Genomic DNA, 24,224 nt, shown 5'->3' with positions numbered 1-24,224 from the left:
GCTGACACAAGCATCCTCCAAAGAGGTCTCAGAGAGATGGATGCTTGGTGCCAGAACCACGGCCTCAAGCTAAATGCTAAAAAGTGCATAGTCATCCCCTTTGGGAAAAACAAGGTGCCCACAAATTACCACATAGGTGGAAATCCATTAAGTACGGAAGAAGTAATTAGAGATTTGGGGACCGACGTAGATAGTAATCTCTCCTTTGATAATCACGTTGTCAAAGTGGTTAGAAAGACCTTCTATATAGCCCACCTTATCACGAAAGGGTTTGCATCTAGATCAAGAGAGGTCATTGTGCCCCAATACTCGTCACTCATCAGGCCCATAATTGAATACAATGCCCCTTTTGGGATGTACCTTACCCGACACCTGCAGCAACTGGAGAGACCCCAAAAGTACCTCACCAAGAGGATCATGGGCTACAAACAGATGTCCTATGCAGCTCGACTAAAGAAATTCCAGCTCTACTCAGTTGCTTACCGTCTACTCAGAAGCGATCTATGCCTGATGTACAAAGCCATGTCAAACCCAGAATTAATGGACATGCTCCACCTCAAAAAATCCAAGTCCCTTAGAGCTACATGCTCCAGGGACCTAAACCTCAGCACAAAAATAAATAGGACATGCTGGAGGGACAGATTAATTTCCCAGAGGCTCCCCTCACTCTGGAATAGAATCCCAATTCATGTTAGACTTAGCCCCTCGCTGACCCTCTTCAAGCGAAATTTGGACGCGTGGATGGGAAATTGCAAATTCACCCCTGGGATCTCTCCTGTGTCCCTGCTAGACAGAGGCACAGTAAACTAATCTTAAAAGGGTACCTTCTGTGACCTACTTTACAGAGGCACAGTAGGCTAATCTAATAGGGAGGCGGAAGCCAAATACACTCTGGCTAGGCTTATAAATGCCCTAGGGCAGATAGCCTAGTATCTACCTATGAACCTATTTATTTATTTATTTTTATTATTTTTTAATGCTGTGTTCAGAGGTAAATGGGGTGTGTTATACATTGCAAACAAATGTTATAGTGTCTGTTTTGGAATGATTTACAATAACTTGTTTTTAAAGGTGAAAGTGTGTGTGCGTGTGTGTGTGTGTGTGTGTGTGTGTGTATGTATGTGTGTACGTACGTACATACACACACACACACACACACACACACGCATATACATATATAGAAAATATATGCACATACATATATATATATATATATATATATATAAATACATATGTTATTTTGTGATATATCTATAACCACACACACACATGTATATTTATTTTATGGAGCTATGTTCAGAAGTAAATGTAGTGCTTTTGACATAACAGTAATAAATGTAATAGTGTCTGTTTCAGGATTCTTTGCTTTTGCAGGTATATTTTTATTTAATAACTTATTTATTTTTATTTTTGCAAATGCTGTCTTCAGAAGTAAAATGTTGTGGTTTGCACATAGTGTTTGTAGAGTTTATTGTGGCAGTGCTTTCGTTGGGGTGTTTATTTTGTTTGCTTCATTGTGCACAGTAAGTTAGTGCTATAGTAATATGAATGCTTTAATGGCTGAAATACATTTGCTTTTTCTTTCTTGTCCTGCTTAGATATGACGTGTACTCTGGGTACAAAGCTAAATCTGTAGCTATTTTGTTTTAAAGTTGATGATTGAAATGTATTCTCCATTAATGGTTTGTCAGTTTGCTTTTTATTTATTTTCTTTGTTTAGATGAGTTTTTAGTACTTTTATGTTTTAATGTTGTCTTCAGAAGTGTTGATATTGATAGTTAAAATGCAATGTCCATTAATAACTTTTGAGGGAGCTTTTTGTTTTCACTGTTTAGATGAGGCTTCTAATGCTGTAGTAACAAACAGCTGCTGCCAGCTTTGCTAATGTTAATGTTTTAATGGCTAAAATTGTTTTACCTATGTTTAGAAGCTACTGCACCATGACATCCATAACCATTCTACCTTTTTAAATGTTTTATCATGGTTAAAATGTTTCTTTTCTTTTCCTATGTTTAAATTTAGGCTAATAGTTGCAATAATTGCAGTTTTGAAGTGTTTTAAACTGTATTTTGTACGTACTGTCATTGTCACACACATATTTAATTGCAAGGGCTATAGCACCATTTCATGTTGCTTTATTAGTTGTAGAGAATTTTGGGACACACACAATATTGGCCACACACCCTGTGTTCCACCTTGGATTACTGAAAAGGTGGCAACCCTAGTCAGGGTTCCACATGCAAGTCAATTGATTTCATAATATTCATTTTCCCCACATATAAAACACTTCCTTGTTGCCCAGCATATTTTACTAAGTGCCACTTACTTGAAATAAACATCTAATTTGGAATATTCCACAAGAAATAATTTTTAACATTCAGCAACACATCACCTTCCATTGTTCCTGTCCACAGCAACAGTCAGCCTTTTATTTTCCATAGCTCAACAGTTACAGTGTAATAATTCAAATCTACAGTCTGTATGTACTGCTTAACCAGAAAAATATACAGTCCTTAACTGAAATGCATGCCAACCATTTGAGAGCAGCCAACATGTATACTACATATGTATTCTAATGCAATACCTCAAACTTTTTGCAGAAAATATTTAAGATAGGCTTCCTAAACTCAAATTATGAGGGGATTCTGAAAAAAGAAATGAATGAAGTCTCTCTCTCTCTCAAATGAATATACCAAACATTTTACTGATGCCATTGCAAAACAGTCAGCCTTTTATTTTCCATAGCTCAACAGTTACAGTGTAATAATTCAAATCTACAGTCTGTATGTACTGCTTAACCAGAAAAATATACAGTCCTTAACTGAAATGCATGCCAACCATTTGAGAGCAGCCAACATGTATACTACATATGTATTCTAATGCAATACCTCAAACTTTTTGCAGAAAATATTTAAGATAGGCTTCCTAAACTCAAATTATGAGGGGATTCTGAAAAAAGAAATGAATGAAGTCTCTCTCTCTCTCAAATGAATATACCAAACATTTTACTGATGCCATTGCAAAATATATATTATTATGTGGACCTCATCAATCCATAGAAACAAATCAATAAATAAAAATCTTCCCTTTTCCATTCATGACGACACTCTGTTTTCAGAAACCACAGGTGCTAAATTGTGTATGAGGCAGTCTCAGCCTCTCTTGCACGATTCCCAACAATACCTCGCTCTTTAACTGCCCTTGCTTAGCACTCTGAGTAATCATACACTTTTTAAGTTACAATGCTCTTGGTTTCCAGATTGTTATACTCTTTCTACTTTATCATATTCTTTTTATTAACTCAGGACTTTTTCTATGATCCACATTTGTTTTCGTCCCTACCTAGTAACCTGATGTGATGGATGAAGTTCACCTAATTATAGGTCAAGCAATTGTTTTCAAATTTTCTGATATTGTTTTCAAATTTTCTGATTTTTGTAAGTATGAGGAATATTGTCTAGGTCTGTAAATTTTTTGTCAAATGAATAACCATTAGAATACTGGAGTTTTTCATGCTAATTAGAATGTATTAGTTTTTGAAGTGTTAACACTAACACTTTTGCAAGTGTCCGAATTTCATTTTAACTAAATATCATTCAGGGTAAATAATATGGCGACAACCATACAAGAACATAACCCTATATTTCAGTTATAATATGGAGAAGCCCTATTCATATCAATAAGCAATATTTTAGATGAAACACATAATAAGAGGGCATATCCTTGCATATTTGCTCCCACCCTTATTTCTGATTTAGGGCATATATGGTAGCATGCATCTAATCGGTTTGAATCAAGTAAGAGCAAATACATATTTCTTTCCTAAATATTTCAGTTCAAGGATATTTAAAACAGTTATTTTTTAAAACTGTAAATTGTCTACTAAATATAGACAGAGGCACTGAAATTACTGTTTTTATATTTAACGTCTAGATTTCTTACTGAAAAGTCTGTCTCTATTTATTACATCTCTCGAAATTTGAGATTGAGTTTAATGATATGGAAATATTAAACTATAGCATAAAGGTAAATGCTCACAAAGTGATGGTAATGGACTGATGAAAAGTGAATGAAGTCATATATATATATATATATATATATATATAAAAATATATATACATATATATATATATATATATATATATATATATATATAAGTAATAACATATACATATATATATATATATATATATATATATATATATATATATACACATATATATATAAGTAATAACTAGAAAATGGTGAAGTACTAATTATTGTTTTAATAAAAATTTGGAAGAGAGACCCAACTGAGGGACTGATGACAGGGATACATGAAAACATAAATCTGAGTTTTAAGTAAGAATGTTGTGCTAATTATTATAGTGACTAACGATTTGGAAGAATAGTAATCAGTGGAATCATATAAGGATGATGCAAGTAAATGTATGTTTTATCGCTACAATATGGTAAAACATCAGCCACGTTAATGACAATGTGGAAGGATAATATGACATGAAGGGGTTATGCCATTTTTTTTCTTTGCTACATTGAACATAATCAAAATAACCTTAATGCTATACATATTTGAAGGTTGCTGAAACATTAGAACATTTTTTGTGTAATGTATGTCATCAGTTTTGTATAGAGAACTGCTTATTGGTATTCACGTTCAAGTAAAAAGAATTGCAGATTGAATTGCCTCTAGCGCAGTAGTGCTGTAGGGTGATAGCTAGACATAAATATAAAGATATAAGTAATTGGAAGACATTTTGTAGTGATTTCCTTTATTTTTTGTCTTATTAAGGATGTATGACTGGATAGACCTGCTCTGATGGGCATATTGTAAACATGGGGAGATAATTATGTTTAGTAAGTGACTGATGTGTTTAGTGAATGTCAGCAGTGTTGATCCTTTAGTAGTGAGTGAAAATATATAAGGATTTTGGATATAGTTAAGAAATACATGTGCTAAAAGAAATTATTTTTGCTATCCCCTGTTGGTTATTTTGTTTGGTGGCCAAGGTATTATTTTAATCAAAGCAGTTGTATAATACAGACTGATAATGAATGCATAATAGTTGAATTCTGAGCGTCCAAGCAAGGACTTTTGTTACACTTATAAGGATATCGATGTGTATTGTGAAATGAGTATACCCTTCATTCCAGTCACATTTTATTGTCTGAAAGAGATAACGATGCTGAAAATATTCAACTATACATGATTAAAGAAAGATAAGTTTCCTCTACCCTTGATGTCTAATCTGACGGATGGTAGACGTGATGTTTTGGTCAAAGCAGGGGTATATTACAGGCTGTTAACAAATGTAAAACAGATGACGTCTGAGTGCAAAAGAATTCATGGTATGAATGAAGAAAATGTGACATATTAATTATTATATTATCCCTTGGGCTTGAACCCTAAACAAATACAGAAACAAACATGAGCAGGTAGGGATAGAGTTTCCTTATAATACTGTCATAGGCAGTATAACAGGAATGGGTATCTTTTCGATGATGGTGTTTTTTTGGGAGAGAAATGGGAAGCACCACAAAATTTAACTCAGCACACCGAGCGTAATGACCATACAAATGGCTCACCAAGAGACAACATCCAACATGAATCTACAGATCTTTATTCCTCCCACAGGGAAGGTATGAGTGACAGAGCCTCCTAGATTTGCTAGCTAAAGTGATTTTATGTGAAATAATCCTTTATACTCTACTTCACATTATAAGCAAGTGATGAAGAAAAAGCAATAATGAAATACAGAGTATAGAAATTGACTACAACATGTTATAAACTGGTATTAAGCATGAGGGCATAAAAAATAATTATAGACTTTGCAATCAGGATAGTTATAAAGGTATTTTATAAGTTAATGATTCATCCAGCTTTCAGCCTCAGTAAGAAAAATACTGGAGTGAGGATAAAAAAGCTATATACGTTTATTATATGATTTTTCTCCTTAATAAACACAGTGAAATGACTAGGAGCATGTGAAGGACATATACTGAAGTGAAAATAGCAGTACCATTTTATTTATTTATTTTATAATCTGATAACCAAGTAAATGAGCTGATCTACTGACCCTTTTCAGTCACTACTTAGGAACAAATGTACAGAAATGTTGTTTCCAATTAATTGAATATATGCTACAACACTATCACAACATTATTGTTTACTAATGCTGTGACAATATCACAGCATTAGTACAAAGACATGAATATGTTGCAGGTATTTATAAAGCAGCTCCATTTGTAGCAAGTCTGCCACAATGTATTTATGTGGCTGGAAATTTTATTTACAGAATGCAGACATACTAAAGAAGTAATTTAATACAGCAGAAATTATACAGCGGAATTGTAATGCGGTCATTAGTGTCAAAAAAGCAGGTGCTTTCCTTTATACAAGGATTGCATAAGTTGTTTTTTAAAAGATCCTAATGTTTCAAAACTTCTTTTGTCTGTGGGTAAGGAATTCCACATGTCAGGACCAATTCTAGAAAAGGCTTTTTCCCCAGCAGCATGTTTGAATCTAGGTTGTGAAAGTGTGATTGTGACCTCTTGGCTGTTTCTAAGAGAGTATGTGAAAGCTGGATGTAAGGCAAAGATTTAAATACCTGGCAAGACATATTGTAGGTGATTATTTATTATTATAGGGAATATGTGAAACACAGAAAGCTTTCAGAAGAGTTGATTTTTTGATGACAGAAGGAGCATCTTCCTTTATTTTTTCTATTATGAAGGATACATGACTGGACAGCTCTATCCTGATGGCTATATTGTAACATGAATCTGGAGCAATCTTTTTGGGGGAGCAGTAGCCATTTGGCAATGTTAGTAATAGGAAGACATTAAGCATTTTCATACAGATTGCTACTAATGCAAATCTAAGTATTTTTTGGCTATCTGGATTTTTGAGTTTTATGAGCAGGACAGGGAGTGATTAGTGGAAGGGCATATTGTAATTTGGGGATCAAGACATTTTTAGCTATTGCCATATGTGCAACTGGAGAGATAGTGTGAGAGTGTGAAACTGTATGTAATGTGAATGGAGTAATCCAAATGTCATAATAAAATATTGCAGACATGCGTTAATAACAATAAAGGAGCTGTAAAAAAACTAGAAACCTAGCAATACCTACCCACCTACCCATTTAACACAAATGCAATAAATAAATATTTAGGACAGATTTTCTTTCGTACAGAGAGGTTACTGGACACATGGAACCATTTGAGTCAGTAGACAGCAATACCAAAACAGTAGTGGAGTTCAGTATAAATGGGAACAGACAAAAGGCATTTCAGAGGGAAATGGAGGAAATTATTGGTTGTTTTACTAGAAAACAACTACACCAATAAGCAGGTAAACAGGTAGACATGAGTGACCTAATTGTCCCAATCTGCTGTCCAAGTCTATGTTTCTATCCAAGTTGCAGCAGGCTGCTTCCCTCGTAACAAAATCATTTCAAAGGCTTAGAAAATATAGTCCTTAGTACATGTGATGGACACTGCTGGGAAAGTTGTTTCCTTTACAGTGAACACAAACTGCTATGTTCAGCTTTCCAGTTAAGTTACACTGAAAGAAATAGCAGATTCAAACTGTAAACACTTGAATGAAAATGTTATTTCTAGTAAGGCAGCAGGAGAAGGAGTTTAATCTAAATGTTAAGGCAAAAACTTATCTGGGAAACTGTGTAGTCAGATGTCTGCAATAGGAAACTGGGCTTCTTTCAATGAGTTGCAAAACTGCCCACAATGCTTTAAGCAGGGATGTAGCAAGCAATTTACATTTTGTACTCACAAGCTCTCAATGATACCCCTCTTCATACCTGCCAACTGAACAGATTTTTGCAGAATGTCCAAATTTTCACCTCATAGTTTTGTTCTATTTCTCATAAAATTCAGTTTTTTTGGCAAATCACTGAGGACTGATGTCAGAAAATAATGGGACATTTGAATTTCAGGCTTCATACATTTCAGAAAATGTATGTTAATGCAAAACCTGTTGTTGTGTCAACTTTCTAAGTTTGTAAGAGAAGTACTGAAAAAAATGTCCCTATTTTGGGGCCTTTGTCCCCCCCCCCCACCATTATGTATGTTTTTGTCCAGATTTCTTGTGTAAGAGGTTGACATGTATGCCCCCCACCTGGACACCTATCACTTTAAAATGGACACATCTCTCAAAATGTTGCTTCCAAGCACTTAATAAATGTAAATAATATATTCAGCTGTTCCCCCTCAAACTTTTAAAATATTGTTTTTAGATTAGCAATATTGCACCTGTTGTTGGAGGAATTCATTTAAACAGTTGTAGACATATTATGACCTGAAAAAAAAGCCATATTGATGTGATTCTCTGAAAAAAAATGTACTCTTGTAGAGTACAGAGAGTATGCATGGCTAAATTCAATAAATGAGATATGGTACCACCTTTTCATATATATTCTATTACTAAGCCTGTCTTTCCTCCATTCATATGACAAGTCTCTCTCAGATTTCATTTATTAATTCACAGACCACAAACCATTAACTAACTTTGTGGCTAAAATAAAATATACAAGCATGTCAATTGCTTCCCAACGGGCCTTGGTGGCAACGCATATCCCGGGGAAAACCAATGTGATTGCAGACAGGCTAAACAGGGCGATCCTCATGCCTTACGAGTGGTCCCTGAACCGCCGGGTGGCGGACAGTATATTCAGCAAATGGGGTCAGCCTTGCTGCGATCTGTTTGCCAGCCCCCTCAATGCGAAATGCAGCAACTACTTCTCGTTGATCCCCCCACCGGGGGAACTCCAAGGGACGCTCTTGCGCACAATTGGCCCTCGGGTCTGCTGTATGCTTTCTCTCCATTCCCCTTATCTCGAGGGTGATTCAGAAAGCGCTATCCTTGGGAAGCAAATTGATTCTGATCGCGCCACACTGGCCTCGACAAGTATGGTTCCCCTTCCTTCAACCTTACATCGTGGATGCTCCTTGGACACTGGACCCTCGTTCAGACTTGCTGACACATATATCGGGACAGCTCCACTCCTCCCTGGAGACCCTCCGGCTGACCGCCCTGCTACTCCACTTCCATCCGTAGTCAGGTGTCATGATTTTTCTCCAGACGTGGTCCATATTCTTTCATCCTCTCATAAGCTGTCCACTAGGAAGATCTACTCTAGCAAGTGGAAAAGGTTTTCGATATGGGCCCAGTCCAAAGGTATTGACCCCTACACAGCCCCCATTGACTCTGTGTTGGACTTTTTATCTCATTTATTCTACCAAAGATTTGCCTCAGCCACCATCAAAGTTCAGCTGGCGGCTATCTCAAATTATCATGTGGCTTATGAACCTAGCTTAATGGCACACAGGCTGTGCAGAGCATTCCTGAAAGGCACTCTTCTCCTTTGTCCCCCTGTATCTCAACCTGTTATGCCCTGGGACCTCAATTTTGTACTGCAGGCCCTCACTCTCCCACCCTTTGAGCCCACGGCTTCCTGTGATTTTAAATTTCTTATATGGAAATCTGCCTTTCTGATAGTGATCACATCAGCTAGACGAGTATCAGAACTCCAGCCCCTATCAGTCAAGCCCCCATACTTGGTATTTCATAAAGATAGAGTCTCTCTCAGACCAAATCTATCCTTTCTTCCCAAAGTGGCTTCCTTATCTAATATTAATCAGTCCATTGAGCTGCCGGTCTTCTTTCCCAACTTCTCCAATAAGGCAGAGTACCAGTATCATCTGTTGGATGTTCATAGGCAACTACGCTTTTATCTACACAGAACTAAAGATTGGCGGAAGTCAGACCAGCTCTTCATTTCATTCTCAGAGAATCGCTTGGGGTCTGCGGTTTCCAAGGTCACCATCTCTAGGTGGATAGCTGGTTGCGTCTCCTTTATTTATTAGGCAGGGGGAAAGAGCCTGCCTTTTCCAGCCAGAGCACACTCTACCAGAGCAGTTTCCACTTCCACAGCCTTTCAGGCTAGGTTATCGATGGATGATATATATGCGGCTGCAACATGGGCTTCTCCTCACACGTTTGTTTCCCATTACAAATTGGATGTGGTGTCCAGGGGCAGATCATCTTTTGGCTCCACGGTGCTCAGGAGTATTTTCCATTGAGCCACCCAGGATGTAGGTGCTAGGGACGCTGTCCCACAAGTGAAGAATGTAGGCAAGATAGGACTACATAACATCAGTTAGTTATGTACTCACCATAACGTTAGATGTATGTAGTCCATCTCGCCTCACATTCTTCATTACCCCCCCCCCACTGTCCCCCACGCCTAGAGGATTTGGAGGATCTCCTTGTACTTTTGACGTTACAGAGTCCCTTTGGATAATTTGTTGGACCTCGTTGTTATAGGTGTGTGTGTGTATGTTTGGGCGATGGATACGATGCTTATGTTGGCAGCAAACTAGATCTGGGGATGTGGAGCAGTGTATTGTGGGATACCATCTTAGCCCAGCCAATCAAAGACTTTCGAGCTAGTAAATAGGCCGAGTCAGAGCCGACATTCGGCTCCGAACCCACAAGTGAAGAATGTGAGGCGAGATGGACTACATACATCTAACGTTATGGTGAGTACATAACTAACTGTTATCAGTTTACCCAATTCCATGTCATCTGTATACAGACCTTAGAATACCTCAGATGAAAAAGATAGTTCTGAAAGATACAATCTAAATTAGTATGGGCCTAGGATACAACCATCTGGGACACCCTGACTTTAACCTTGAATTTCACCTGTCTAATTGCTGTATAATAACTGCCATGTCCTACATGTGATCCATGCAGCTAGCCATCTTATCAGTGTTTTGTGTATGACCCTATCAAATGCTGAAGTTAAATATATATAAATTACACCACAACACAATTTTTCATTCACAGTTGTTATTGTATTGTTATAAAACATCATGTTACAGGTGGTAGTATGCATGCTGATATATGGTTTCAATTCTTAACCTTTTCAATTATGATAATAATTTATACAATATAACCTTCTCTATTGTTTTTTCACAACATGAAAAGAAACTTGTGGATATGTATGACTCTGGGTTTGTCCTACTTCCTTTTCCCTTAAAGACAAGTTTAACAAGTGCATGACTCCAGTCATGAAGAATCTCTCCATCTTTATATGAAGTACTAAATAATAGATATAATGGTACTGTAAGTTCATGCTGAAGTGTTCTAAGGTAATTATTACTAATTCTATCTCTGTCCTGTGCTTTGTTTGGGTCCAGTTTGTGTAGTTCTTTTTTTTTTATACAATCTATTTGATGTCAGTATCTGAGGTTACCTGGATATCACCATGACAATTTATCATCCCCTTTGTGAAGCCAAACTGCTTTTCATTATTTTGTAAGTACATCTATAATCTGTTGTGGCTGAAAATACATTTTAAAATCTACACACAGTTTATCAATTTGTATATCTTTATTCCTACCACATCTTATGCTTCTACAAAATGGTTTCTTATTATGCTTGATATCTTTATATACATTTTGTTCAAATTTTTCTTGATCTTGTCTCACACTATATTTAATTTGTTTGCCCAGCTTGTTTAATTCAGTTTTCAAAGTCGTAGTTCAACCCTTTTCCATTTGTTATACTTTTTGTCTCTCACCTTAATCAAGCATCTCATTCTTATGAAAGTATATCCTCCTGATATTGTGTGCCTAGATCCTGATGTTAAAATTTTTTTTTGCATTCAAACAATTTCTCTGTCAAAACTTTCCACATTCCTTCTGCAGTTTTTCCACTGAACATATCACTCTAATTAGTTTTACATAATGACCTGTTTGCTTCTATATAATTTGTTATTAATCTTCTATGCACTGGTTTACATTTCATTTTGGCAGAATTATCCAGCAGGAAATGAACGTTTATAACCCCATGATCACTGCACATATCAATGGTGGTAAAGTTTGACATGAAGTAATAGTAATTTCTTTAGAAACACAAACAATGTCTAATATGCTCCATTTTCTGCTAGGCTTTTTTACAATCTGAAACAACTGTTGTTCTTGAACATGCATTGTAAATGATTTCCATACTAAAGTTGTTGAATCAATATTATTCCAGTCGACTTCTGGTAAATTTAAGTCTCCAGTCACTATTATTCTATTATTATTAGTTATTATTATTCTTCCCTTCTGTGTTCCATGCAAGAAATGTATGAATTCCTCTAGGTCATCAGCACTTGACTCTGGTGGTCTATACACTCCAAAATGCTATATGTTCCAGGGTTCTCTTTATTGTCACAGTTACACAATTTACAGTATTGGTGTTATAATTGAACATGTAATAATCACATCTCATAGCAATCTTTAATCCCTACTGTAACACCTCCACCTGATTTCTTTTGTTAAAAATATCTATTACAGTAAAAACATTTATACCCTGAAAGAACTGGTTTCCAGTCATTGTTATTTAACCATGTACCCGGTCAATGAATGAATAAATAAAATATGATAACTGCAATGAAAATATCATAATAACAAATCTGCAATTGAGCCTTTAAAGCATCTTGATAGGTAGGCTTGCCAACCATCTCTTCATATAACTGGTGATCAGTTAAGAGCACTTACCCAGGATTTGCCTACCTGTACACATCTGCTGCTGCTGTGGGACCCTCCCCCATCAGCCTTTCAGGGGCCAAGTACATGAGATCACTGTTGTGAGCACTGGAGCAGTTAAATGGAATTGACTTCAAGCACTGCCTCCTCCACAATGTCAAACCATAGTCTGAAAGCTGTAGAAGCAGGAAAACACAGATCCAGACACAGAATGAGAAATCATATACATGTAAACAGTTTACCAGTATTTTGAAATATACTGAATGACTTTAGCAAATGTTTCCTCAAAATCATAAAAATAAAGAGCAGTTTCATTTTAATCACCTCAACAGATAGCCTATTATGTATTTGATGCACCCAACAGTCCTAACTCACTTCCCACAAGCCTCCAGGCTCAGGAGGTACATAATGTTGTGCTGGGAAGCCCTATTAGCTCTTGTTTAACTGACACCCTAGTACTCCTCAGGCTTCTCTCATGAGGTTTGACTACACTGTAAGTGCCACTCAACATTTTCATATCTCCAATTCACTTATTATAAGTTCTTTTAGGAATTATTTGTTATGAATACTACTTTGATAGGATATGTGACTGTGAATTGAGTATGTATATAAATGTGAAGGTGCAGTTATTAAGAATGTAAATATTACCATCAGGATACCTGACAGGGAAAGAACAACTGAAGAGAAATGTATGCAGCCAATCAACCCAGAAACAGTGATGCCACATGTCATACAACAGAGAAAGTGCTGCCCTCATAGGTTTTGATCTTTGTTTGTGGACGTCAAACAATATAAATATCAGTATTACTGTTAATAAAAAATCAGGGATGAAAGGAGGATCATTTGGGTCTATATCAGAACATGTAAGTATTAAAACTTCGAATGTTCTGATATCAAACACTATTCAGCGAACGCTAAGAATAGCGAAGCTGCAGAACAGTGAATTCTTTCCTCGGGAAAGAATTTGGTTGGCCGTTTATGTGTCTTTGCTATTCTTAGAACTGTGGTGGAAAGTTACGGGTTGGGTTCAGGTAAGTGTGCGATTATACGTTAGTGTTAGGGGAGGGTTAAGTGAGTTAGGGTTAGGGCGCAGGTTAGGCGTGTGTGCGATAGTGACAGACTTTAGGGTTAGGGGCGGTTTAAGTGAGTTAGGGTTAGGGCACGGGTTAGGTGAGTGTGCGATAGTGACGGACCTTAGGGTTAGGGTTTGGGTTAAGGTAAGTGGGTAGATAGTAGTGTATGTTTAGTTTAATGTAGCGTTAGATGTAGGAATTTAAGTGTATGTGTGTGGTTGCTGTTTGTTTGATGTGCTTGTGTTGTGTGTATGTGTTTCGGAGCAGCATATTTTTTCCATGGGAAAAAATTTGCTGTTCTGAATGTTTGATATTTTCATGTTTAGATGTTTTGGGGCCGATGAAATAGCGTTCACTATTTTCATCTTTCGATAATGTGATATAAACACGACCATTTTTGGCTAAGCTGGAGGGACTGATCAAATTCAAGGCAGTTCATATTAAGTGCAAATATTGCACTAACCTGAATTGCACCTAGACTTTGGGAACACTACAGGAGGGTACTTATTAGAGGATGTTACCCAGGGGAGTATCCAATATTTTTGGAATTGTACAGTAACATCCAGAATGTAGCCCTCCCAAAAGAAAAACTCTCTCCCCAGCTCCAGATGATACATGATGTTCATCATAGTGATCACTGCCGCAGTAGTCTTAGATGTATTGGTTATATTTTAAATAGAATATAACTGCCGACCAGCTTCCAAAGCTTCAGTGCATCTTCCACATGCCCAAACCATTTATCATCAAAGCTGAGCTGACTAAAATGAAAGGTTTGGGTGCCAGGCCCTTCATAGCTTTCCTGCTGTTGAAGAGTAAGCTTATTTGAGGCTTATGAAAAACAGTTGTCAGCTGGGTGGCAAGCCCTTCATAGCTTTCCTGCTGTTGAAGAGTAAGCTTATTTGAGGCTTATGAGAAACAGCTGTCAGCTTGGGCTGTTCCTCTGCTGGTTCCCTTTGGGGCAAAAAAACTTCAATTAAAAAAAAATATTTATTTTCTAACAATTTCCTGTTCAGGAAAGTTTTTTTTAAAGCTAAGAATTTGTGTTTTAACAAACTGTCATGAGACTGTGTTGTACTTTTAAACAAGAACACTCTTTTTTTTAAATAGTTTAACGTTTAAAAATTGTTTAAAGTAATTGAAAACCATTCTTTCTGTTGAGAAGTTGTGTTTATTTTACTTTTTAGGGCTGGCAAAGTGTTTTAAAGTTCTTTTTACTGTGCTTTTATATGAAAAAAGTTACTTTTAATGACTTTTAAGTTTTGCTGACTTTTGCTGCTTGTTTTCCACAGGAAAAAGGCATAATTTTTGGCTTGACCACGGAACAAACTGTTGGTCCCACGGTCAGTTCTTCTAGCCACAAAAAGAAACAGTTAAAGCAAACAGCCTTTGCCAACACAACAGGCTATCAATTTGTCTCAGTTGCAGGGTGGGTGACTCTGCTGTGGTCATTAATTATACCTCAGGCCACTTATCTTTTACCACAGATCCCTCTGATGTAGCACCTACAGCCACTATGGACAAGATGTTAGCCACACTCCTTCAGTGGGTAAGGGAGGGACACTCTTGTCAGTCCTGGGGAGAGGGAACAGAGAAGGCTTCACTTTTTTGTCAGAATGTTGCTCTCATCCCTGGGGAAGTTGATGCTGCCATTAGTAACACTGTTGGCCCCATTTCCCTGTCAAAAAATAAACAGAAAACTAAACGTATCTACGCCTCCTCAAATTTCCTCAGACAGGAGTAGTTTACTGGATCTAGATCAGGGTTTAGTTCATTGTTTTGATCCTTCTTATAAAGCAGTTCCTAGTAGAAGTAGGAAGGATACTTCTTTCCTGAAGAAATTCAAGAGTCTGAATCTGGAAAAGAAGATGAAGGAGTAGATACTGGGTCTTCTCCTCAGATTTCTGATTCAAATTCAGTGGAGAGCTCATTTTCTGAATCTCCCTATTGGGGTTTACATACATACATACAAATATTTCAGGCATGAGCGTTAATGTCCTTCTAGCCTACCAATATAGCAAAACAGTTGTTCCCATATTAAGTGTATCAAGTGTCCAGGCTGTTCTTAGAAATATCTAAACTAGTGCTTGCTTTAATGTAATTTGGTAGTCTACTCCATGCATCAGCCACTCTCTCAGATAACCAATTAGTACACTTATCATTCCTATAGAATCTTCTACATAGCTTGTCTGATGATTGTCTACTACTTTTTGATAACTCCAAACATTCCCAGCGGTAGCTGTCTGTAAATGCCCTATGTACCTGAAGAGGGTCTCCTCTTAAATATGTATATAAGACACTGAACAAGTTCAGATATTTTAGTCTTTCATAATAACTTAAATTTTCACATCCATGGATGCTGTTGGTATACTGCCGCTGTACTCTTTCCAGTTTATTCATGCATTTTTCTTATAAGATGTCCACATTCCATACTGAAGTCTGGGTCTAATGTAACTAACAAACAATGACTTCATCATTTCTGATCTTCTGGACTTTATAAATCTTTTTATACAACCTATAGTTTTATAACTAGTATTAACCAACTGGTGGATATGATTAGAAAAACTCAAAGCTGGATTTACCCATATACCCAGGTCCTTAAATGAATCTACAGTTTCAATCACTGTGTACTGTATTAAATATTCACTTTTTAATTTAAGTCTCCCAAATCTCATATGCTTAGTTTTTTATGTATTTATCAACATATTATTCTCCGGTGCCCAAATGATCAATTTAATCAAGTTATTTTGCATGACCTATCTGTAACACATTTAATCAGTTTAGCCAATTTCAAGTCATACAATCTAAATAAATATGGGCCTAGGAGAGAACCCTGTGGGACACCCTGAGTGTAAGCAAGAATTTCACCTATCCAATTACTGTATGATACTTGGTATGTCCTATTTGTAAGCCAAGCAGCCATATATCTTATCAACAGTACATCAATACCTAGTTGTTCTAATTTGTTGATCAGTGTCTTGTGTATGACCCTGTCAAATGCTGAAGTTAAATCTATATAAATTACATCACAGCACAATTTTTCATTCATAGCTGTTACTATATTGTCAGAGAACATCATGTCACAGTCGGTAATAGATCTATTTTCAATATATGTGGCTGACATATGCTTTCAAGTCCCAGCCTTTCCATTTCTGGCAATAACTTTTCCAATATTACCTTCTTTATTATTTTTACACAACATGAAAATAGACTTAAGGGTCTTTTTGACTCTGGGTTTGTCCTACTCCCCTTTTCCTTAAAAACAGGTTTAATAAGTACATGTCTTCAGTCCTGAGGAATCTCCTCATTTATATGACCTAGTAAATAATAGATAAAATAATAATATAAGTTCTTGCTGAAGTGTTCTCAGGTCATTATTTCTGTAATGAAAAGGTAAGCTGATATAGGGAATCTCTTAAGATTTTTCAGCCTTCCTTTTCCAAATTTTCTAAGGAATTCTCCAACCTCTCCAGTTTTGGCAAAAACTAAAATGAACAGTCTCAACAAAATGCAGGTACAGAGATATTTAAAAAAATGACAATGGGGTTCTAAAAGATTTCTGGAAACTTCCAAAACCAAGGACAGTCCAACAAGTCAGAATAACTATTTAAGGGACAAACTGTGACAACCCCATTGCCCTTCAAGGAAGTCTGAATCTCCACTTTTCAATTTGGCAACAGATAGTTTAAGATTAATGGATTCTGAAGATCTTTCATCAAGGTTACAGATGACAGTTCGGAAGACAATTCCTCCTTTCTAGGGAGTAATCCCACATCCATCAGATCAGGCTATTTTATTTTCACCTGTCCTTCATCATATGCTGTCCAATGGTCCTCCTTACCAGTTGGGAAAAGTTTTTTATTCACAGATGTTTTTAGTACTAAAGAAAGAAAATGCTTGGAGACCAGTTCTGTATCTTTCTTTCTTTCCTAAACCTGTTTGTGATAGTGCCCATATTCAAAATGATGTCACTTCACTATTACGTCTTCTTCCTTATTCAAGTTTCCTGGTAACATTAGATTTAAAATAATATGTTCATAGGTGTTTACTAGGCTAATGATCACAAGGGCCTTTTTATGCCTAGCCATGCATCCCAAACCTCTAACAAGTTGTGATACCCTTCATAAGTGTAAGCAGGGGCTTGGGAGGTGAAACATTTACAAGCAGGGGGTTGGGAGATGAACCATTTACAGGCTGCCTTTGCTCATTAGAGACACAGGTGCCAAACCAGCAATTAGTTTCCTGTTCCTCATCCAATTGTCCAAGTTACACTTGAAATGGGTTAGGGAGGAATTATGCTTCAAAGGATTGGGAACCTCTACCTGAGAAGTGGTAGTCAAAGGTCTAAGTCTTTAGAACAGGTAATTCTGGTGTTGTTTGTTTTGCAGATATTCAGGAGGTCCTTCAGAGTGGGGTCTAACAATGACTGGTATGCCAAGCATATTTATGTCCTCAACAACCTGTAGGAGTCAGAATACAGGGATAGGACCTAGAGGTGGTCTACATAGGGCATGTTACTTATGCCCTGTATTCTTTTGGGGAGGTGTCTCTGTGGATATTCCAATTGTTGGATATGCCTGGTTAGGGATATACCAAAGGGGGCACTATACTCAAAGAAAGGTCTCATGATATTTCGAATACAGTGGAACAATGACTTCCTTGGACCTAGATGCCATACCTTTGTTTATAAGTTGCACCACATAGAATGATTTTCTCACTACATTACATACGTGATGGTCAAAGGGTGGATTACTGTCTATGTGTGTCCCCAAGTCCCTGATTACTTGGCCAACTCTTAGAGGTGTGTTGTCAATGTGATAGTTACCAGGGGTGGATGACTTCCTGAAGGATACTATTATGCACTTCTTGGCATTTAGTTTTAATCCATAGCTCTGGCACCTGTTGTTTGTCTGTGTCAGCCCTTCTTGGAGAAAATTTGTGACAGCAGGCAATTAAATGAGAGCTCCTAATTTGCAATCATCTGCAAATTTAGTCAGCTAGAGGCCACTGATGTTGGCCTTGTCCTCAGAGAAGTAAATGCCAAAATGGAGTGGTCCAAGGACTGATCCTTGAGGGACTCAGCTTGTGACTGGCCTCTTTGTAGAGGTGGACTCTCCAAACTTTCTAGGTACTGTCTGTGAGACAGCTGGCTATCCACCAGGTTACATAAGGGTTTGTACCTAACCTCTTAAGTTTATTAACAATGCCATGTGGGTATTGTGTCAAATGCCTTGGCCAGGTCAAGGTAAGCACTTTGAACCATTTTGGCATCATCCATTGCTTTGGTGACCTTCTCAAAGAAGTCCATCAGACTGAGCAGGCAACCTGCCCTAGATGTAACCAAATTGGGTCGGGATTAGTGTTTGGATGTTTCCTATGTCATTGTTGATCATTTCCATGCTAATTCTTTCCATGGCTTTGCATATGAGACGCATGAGACTTATGGATCTGTAGTTTCCAGGGTCTGTAGACAGCTCACCTTTGTGCAAAGGGATAACTGTTGCTGTTTTCCATTCATGAGGCATGAAGCCTGTTTGGAGGCTACAGTTAAACAACAATTCTGGAGGGCCTGATAGATCATGTTTCATGCTATGTAGAAGGCATCCTCGGATGAGGTGTGGGCCTACTGATTCAGTGTTCTTGGCCTTAGAGAATTAAGGACCTGTTCCCAAGTGATAGCAGGGGGAGTTATATTTGATGGTATTTCCTGAGGGAAGGTGATGGGGATAGAGGGGTAAAGTTGGAGATGAATTTGTCGGTTAGTAGATTTGCTATATCTTCTGGCTCACTATGGCTCCATTTACAAAGAGCTGTGCACACAATTGTGTATCAGTTTTCAGGTTGCAGACACAAATAAAGAATGCCTTGTGGTTGTCCTAGTATGATGACAGCAGGCTACCAGGACCCTTAGCTTTCAACCTTCTTTGATAATGACCACACTGGACTTGAAATCTCAAGGTAATTCTCTTCCAAAGAGAACCATGAAAAGAGCCAGCAATAGGTAAAGGGAATACATGGGTGTAGTGGTGGAACTTGGGGCTGAACCTGCCTAAGGATGGTGGGAACTAAGTCCATATGAAACAAACAAGTAAAAGAAATGAGTATCAAGGACTTTCGTTTCATTTTAAGCATTACTACGGCCATTATCAATTATATAGGCAGAAATATTTACCAATAGAGGTACGACTGCTGAATCCTATACAACTGCACTTTAGAAGGACTTACACGTGTGCATGGATCGTGCAATCCCTAACAGAACTAAGATGCTATCCTCCAAAAAATAGAAGCCAATCTGGTGGTCCCCTGCCATAATCAAACTCTACAACAGAAGAAAGAAACTGTTGCAAAAAAGAGTAAAATCCCATGATTGGAGGAACTCCATGGTCAGCATCAGTAAGAAGCTGAGATCCCTCATAAAATCCTCCAAAGCTAGTTTGAAAACAAAATCGCCAATGATTCTAAAGACAACCACAAAGCATTCTTTAGCTATGTCAAGAATCTCAGTGGCAACACTCAGATCTGCTCTGAGTTACAGCACAATAACACTAAATATACAGAACTAACTGATATTGCCAACATCCTGGCAGATAAGTTCAGTGCTAACTTTACCCCTCTCTCATCCCCTAAAGGGCCCATCTCTATACCAGAAGAATGCAAAGTTCCTGTAATCATGGCTGCACAGGTAAAAATCACACTCTCCAAAGCCAAGATCACAGCATCCATGGGACCTGACAACATCCCAGGCTGCGTTCTACATGAACTACAGAATGAACTGGCACTCCACCTAAGTACCATGTTCAATCATAGCCTCACCTCTGGCTTTGTGCCCACTGAACGGCGCACAGCAACGGTTATCCCACTCCACAAAGGGGGAGCCACCACAGACCTCGGGAACTACCACCCCATTAGCATGACAAGCCTGGTCTGCAAGGCTATGGAACGTATCATCATCGAACTTATAAACAATGACATTGGTAATCTCCAAACTCTGGACCCTACCCAGTTCGGGTTTGTAAAAGGCAGCTCATGTCTCCTAAACCTGATAAAAGTGGTCAGCAAAGCCGTCGATGAGGGTAAGGTCGTTCACACAGCCTATCTAGATCTCTCCAAGGCTTTCGACACCATCCCCCACTCTGAAATTATAGATAAACTCATTAAACTTGGTATAAATCCCTATGTCACAAGATGGGTTGCTAACTGTCTCACTGACAGAAACACTGTGAAAGTAGCAGACTCTAAATCCAACTTCAAACCAGTGACAAGTGGAATACCACAGGGTTCAGTCTTAGGCCCTCTCCTGTTTGGTATCTACTTCTCTGAAATACAGGCTAACACAGAAGGTCTTTGGCCTACAAAGTTTGCAGATGACTGCAAACTAGGAGCCATAATCAAAACTCCTAACGATGTGGACATCATACAAAAGGGCCTCACTGAGACAGATGCCTGGTGTCAAAGCCATGGCCTCAAGCTCAATGCCAAAAAGTGCATTGTCATCCCTTTTGGTAAAAACTCTGTACCCATGAACTACCACATAGATGGTAGTCTACTTAACACCAAAAGTGTGATAAGAGACCTGGGGACACAGGTGGACAGTAGTCTCTCCTTTGATAATCACATCACCACAGTAGTCAGGAAATCTTTCTACATGGCACACCTCATCACAAAAGGTTTCTCATCCAGGAAAAAAAAGGTCATTGTTCCCCTCTACTCATCACTCATTAGACCCATTATAGAGTAGAATGCCCCTTTTGGTATGTACCTCACAAGACATCTACAACAACTGGAAAGGCCACAGAAATACCTTGCAAAGAGGATTACCGGCCTCAGACACATGCCCTACACAGACCGTCTCAAAAAACTCCAGCTTTACTCTGTGGCATATCACCTACTCAGAGGCGATCTCTGCCTAACATACAAAGCTATGTCAAACCCAGAGCTGTTGGACATGCTCCACTTAAAGAAATCCCAATCCCTCTGAGCTACTTGCTCTAGGGACCTAAACCTTGTACCACAATAAACTGAACATGCTGGAGGGATAGATTCCTGTCCCAGAGACTTCCCATACTCTGGAACAAACTACCTATCTATATCAAACAAAGCTCCTCATTAGCACTCTTCAAGAAAAAGCTTGATGATTGGATGGGAGATAGGAAATTCACCCCGGGGATCACCTCTGTGGCTCTGCTTGACAGGGGCACAGGAAAATAATTTTCTTGGGTTTCAAAAGCCAGGATACCATTTAGGCCCTAGAGCCAATGGCCTAGTACCTACCTATGAACCTACAAACTTATATGGCTTCTGAATTAAAGTCATGAGAATCAGCATCATTCTAATCTTCTGAAGTGAACTCATAGTAAATCTCTGTCATAAAAAAAAAAAAAAAACAGTAAGCGAAAAACCTTTATCCCTGGATATGGTCTAGTCTTGTGGCAACACAAGACGTAATGAGAAAATTCACACACAAGGGCAAATTTTTTATGTACATTTTTCATAACATTTAACTGGTTCTATTTCTGCTAGCAATCCCAGTTTCTTTCTAGTGTATGCAGTGACATGATGTAGCTCATGTGTTACTGGCTCCCTCCCTGACTTGTGTACATTCACTACACTCATCACCTCCCTGCAACAATAAATAAAGGCACCTTATCTAGTTTCTTTTCAGGCCCCTGTACAGATGGGGCACAAACCCTGATCATTCAACAAGATCCCAGTTCAAGGAGGAATAACACACAGTGCCCACAAGCAGCCAGTATAAAAAGAATGCAGGAACCATACCTTCTATTTGGGCCCATTACTATCTTGTACCCAGGGTGACTGCCCATTTGCCCCACCCTTGTTACTCCTCTGATTCAGCATATGCATCATGGTTCTCCAAACCACTAACTTAGAAATGTGGCTAACTATATTTTCTGATGAAGTGCAAACTAGTTATAGACATCACAATCCATACAAATCAATGGTGTATTAAAATGGGCTTAGATTAAATGCAAAGCAAAGAAGTACAGCACTGTTACCTTTAATAAACAAATCTTAACAGCAGCTTACAGTACAGACAGCACCCCACTCCAGACTGATGTGGTTGTCAGAGATCTCCACACCTTTGTAGACAACCTGCTATTCTTTGACTAATATATAGCAATAGTAGTCAAGAAATCCCATCTAGGCCAACAAATAATTAAAAGTATGTCATCCAGGTCAAAATAAGTTATCACTCCTCTAAACTTTGCCTGATCAGACCAGTTATAGAACATAATTCTCACTTTAGGTATGTATTTATCTAAACAAATCTTTGAGTTTGAAAGATAGCAAATCACTGGACTAAAGACTCTCAGTTACCAAGACAGGTTTGGAGCTATACTCTTCTCTTTTACAAACTTATTATGTGAGGTCATTTATGTATAGTATGCAGTGCTTTTTAAGGACCCAACCCTCATTTAGCTCTTACATCTCAGCAAAACAAATGGCTTCAGAAACACTAAAATTAAAGTTGTGAATCTCTATCAACAAATAAATGTTGGAGGAAGAGGTTTATTATTCAGTGCTTCCCGTATCTCTGGAATAATCTTCTGTTACATCTAAAACATAGTGATACTCTCACTTCCTCACTTAGATGATTGCATGGTCATCTGTAAACTCATCCTGGGTTTGATTTGTTTTACCCCTCTACAGGTATTGAGGGTGGGGATTGGTAAGGTGATTATAGGTTCATAGGTTCATAGGTGTGTACTAATGGCCCTGGAGCCTTTACAAGCCTAGCCCGTAGGAATACCCATGCATCATGCCACCCTACCTTAGTTCCTAGTGCCTCTGTCGAGTAGAGCCACTGGAGTGATCCCCAGGGTGAATTTTCTATTTCCTATCCACTCATCAAGATTTCTCTTGAAGAGGGCAGGTAAGGTGCTCTGCTTGACATGTATGGGAAGTCTATTCCATAGCATGGGCAGTCTCTGGGTTATGAACCTGTCCCTCCAGCATGTTCTGTTGATTGTGGTAATGAGGTTGAGATCTCTGAAGTCTGTGGTACGGAGGGATTGGGATTTCTTTAGATGTAGCATTTCTAACAGAGCTGGGTCAGACATGGTTTTGTAAGTCAAGCAAAGATCGCCTCTAAGTAGGCGATATGAGACAGAGAATAGTTGGAGTTTTTTTGAGTGTTTAAGGCCTAGGATCCTCTTTGCGAGGTACTTTTGCAGCCTCTCCAGTTGTTGCAGGTGTCTAGTGAGGTACATGCCAAATGGGGCATTGTACGCAATGATTGGCCTAATGAGGGAAGAGTAGAGGGAGACAATGACCTCTTTCTTCCTGGGTGCAAAACCCTTAGTAATGTGTTGTGCCATATAGAAGGACTTTATGACCACAGTGGCAATGTGGTAGTCAAAAGAGAGGTTGCTGTCAACCTGTGTTCCCAGATTTCTTATAACACCTTCTGTGTTCAGTGGACTACCATCAATGTGATAATTCAAGGGAATTGGGTTTTTCCCAAGGGGGATGACAACACATTTATTGGCATCGAGCTTAAGACCATGGTTCTGACACCAGTCATTGGTGTCATTGAGGCCCTTCCGTAGGATGTCAACATCACTTGAGGAGTTAATAATA

The 24,224-nt window shown here is 38.2% G+C and overlaps 1 protein-coding gene across 1 annotated transcript in view; it reads right to left on the bottom strand.

Moving 5' to 3' along the window:
• LOC122809783 (receptor-interacting serine/threonine-protein kinase 2-like) overlaps positions 1 to 24,224 on the bottom strand; it is a 298,126-nt gene that overhangs the window by 186,551 nt on the left and 87,351 nt on the right. Inside the window, exon 5 of the mRNA XM_044081525.1 lies at positions 12,583 to 12,731. Within this exon, the coding sequence (XP_043937460.1) occupies positions 12,583 to 12,731 (149 nt within the window). The remainder of the gene's footprint in view (positions 1 to 12,582; positions 12,732 to 24,224) is intronic.

The sequence above is a fragment of the Protopterus annectens genome, chromosome 8.part0 (genome assembly GCF_019279795.1).
Source record: "Protopterus annectens isolate FY-2018-M chromosome 8.part0, PAN1.0, whole genome shotgun sequence".
Classification (NCBI taxonomy): Eukaryota; Metazoa; Chordata; order Ceratodontiformes; family Protopteridae; genus Protopterus; species Protopterus annectens.
This window is presented reverse-complemented; position numbering and strand designations above follow the sequence as displayed.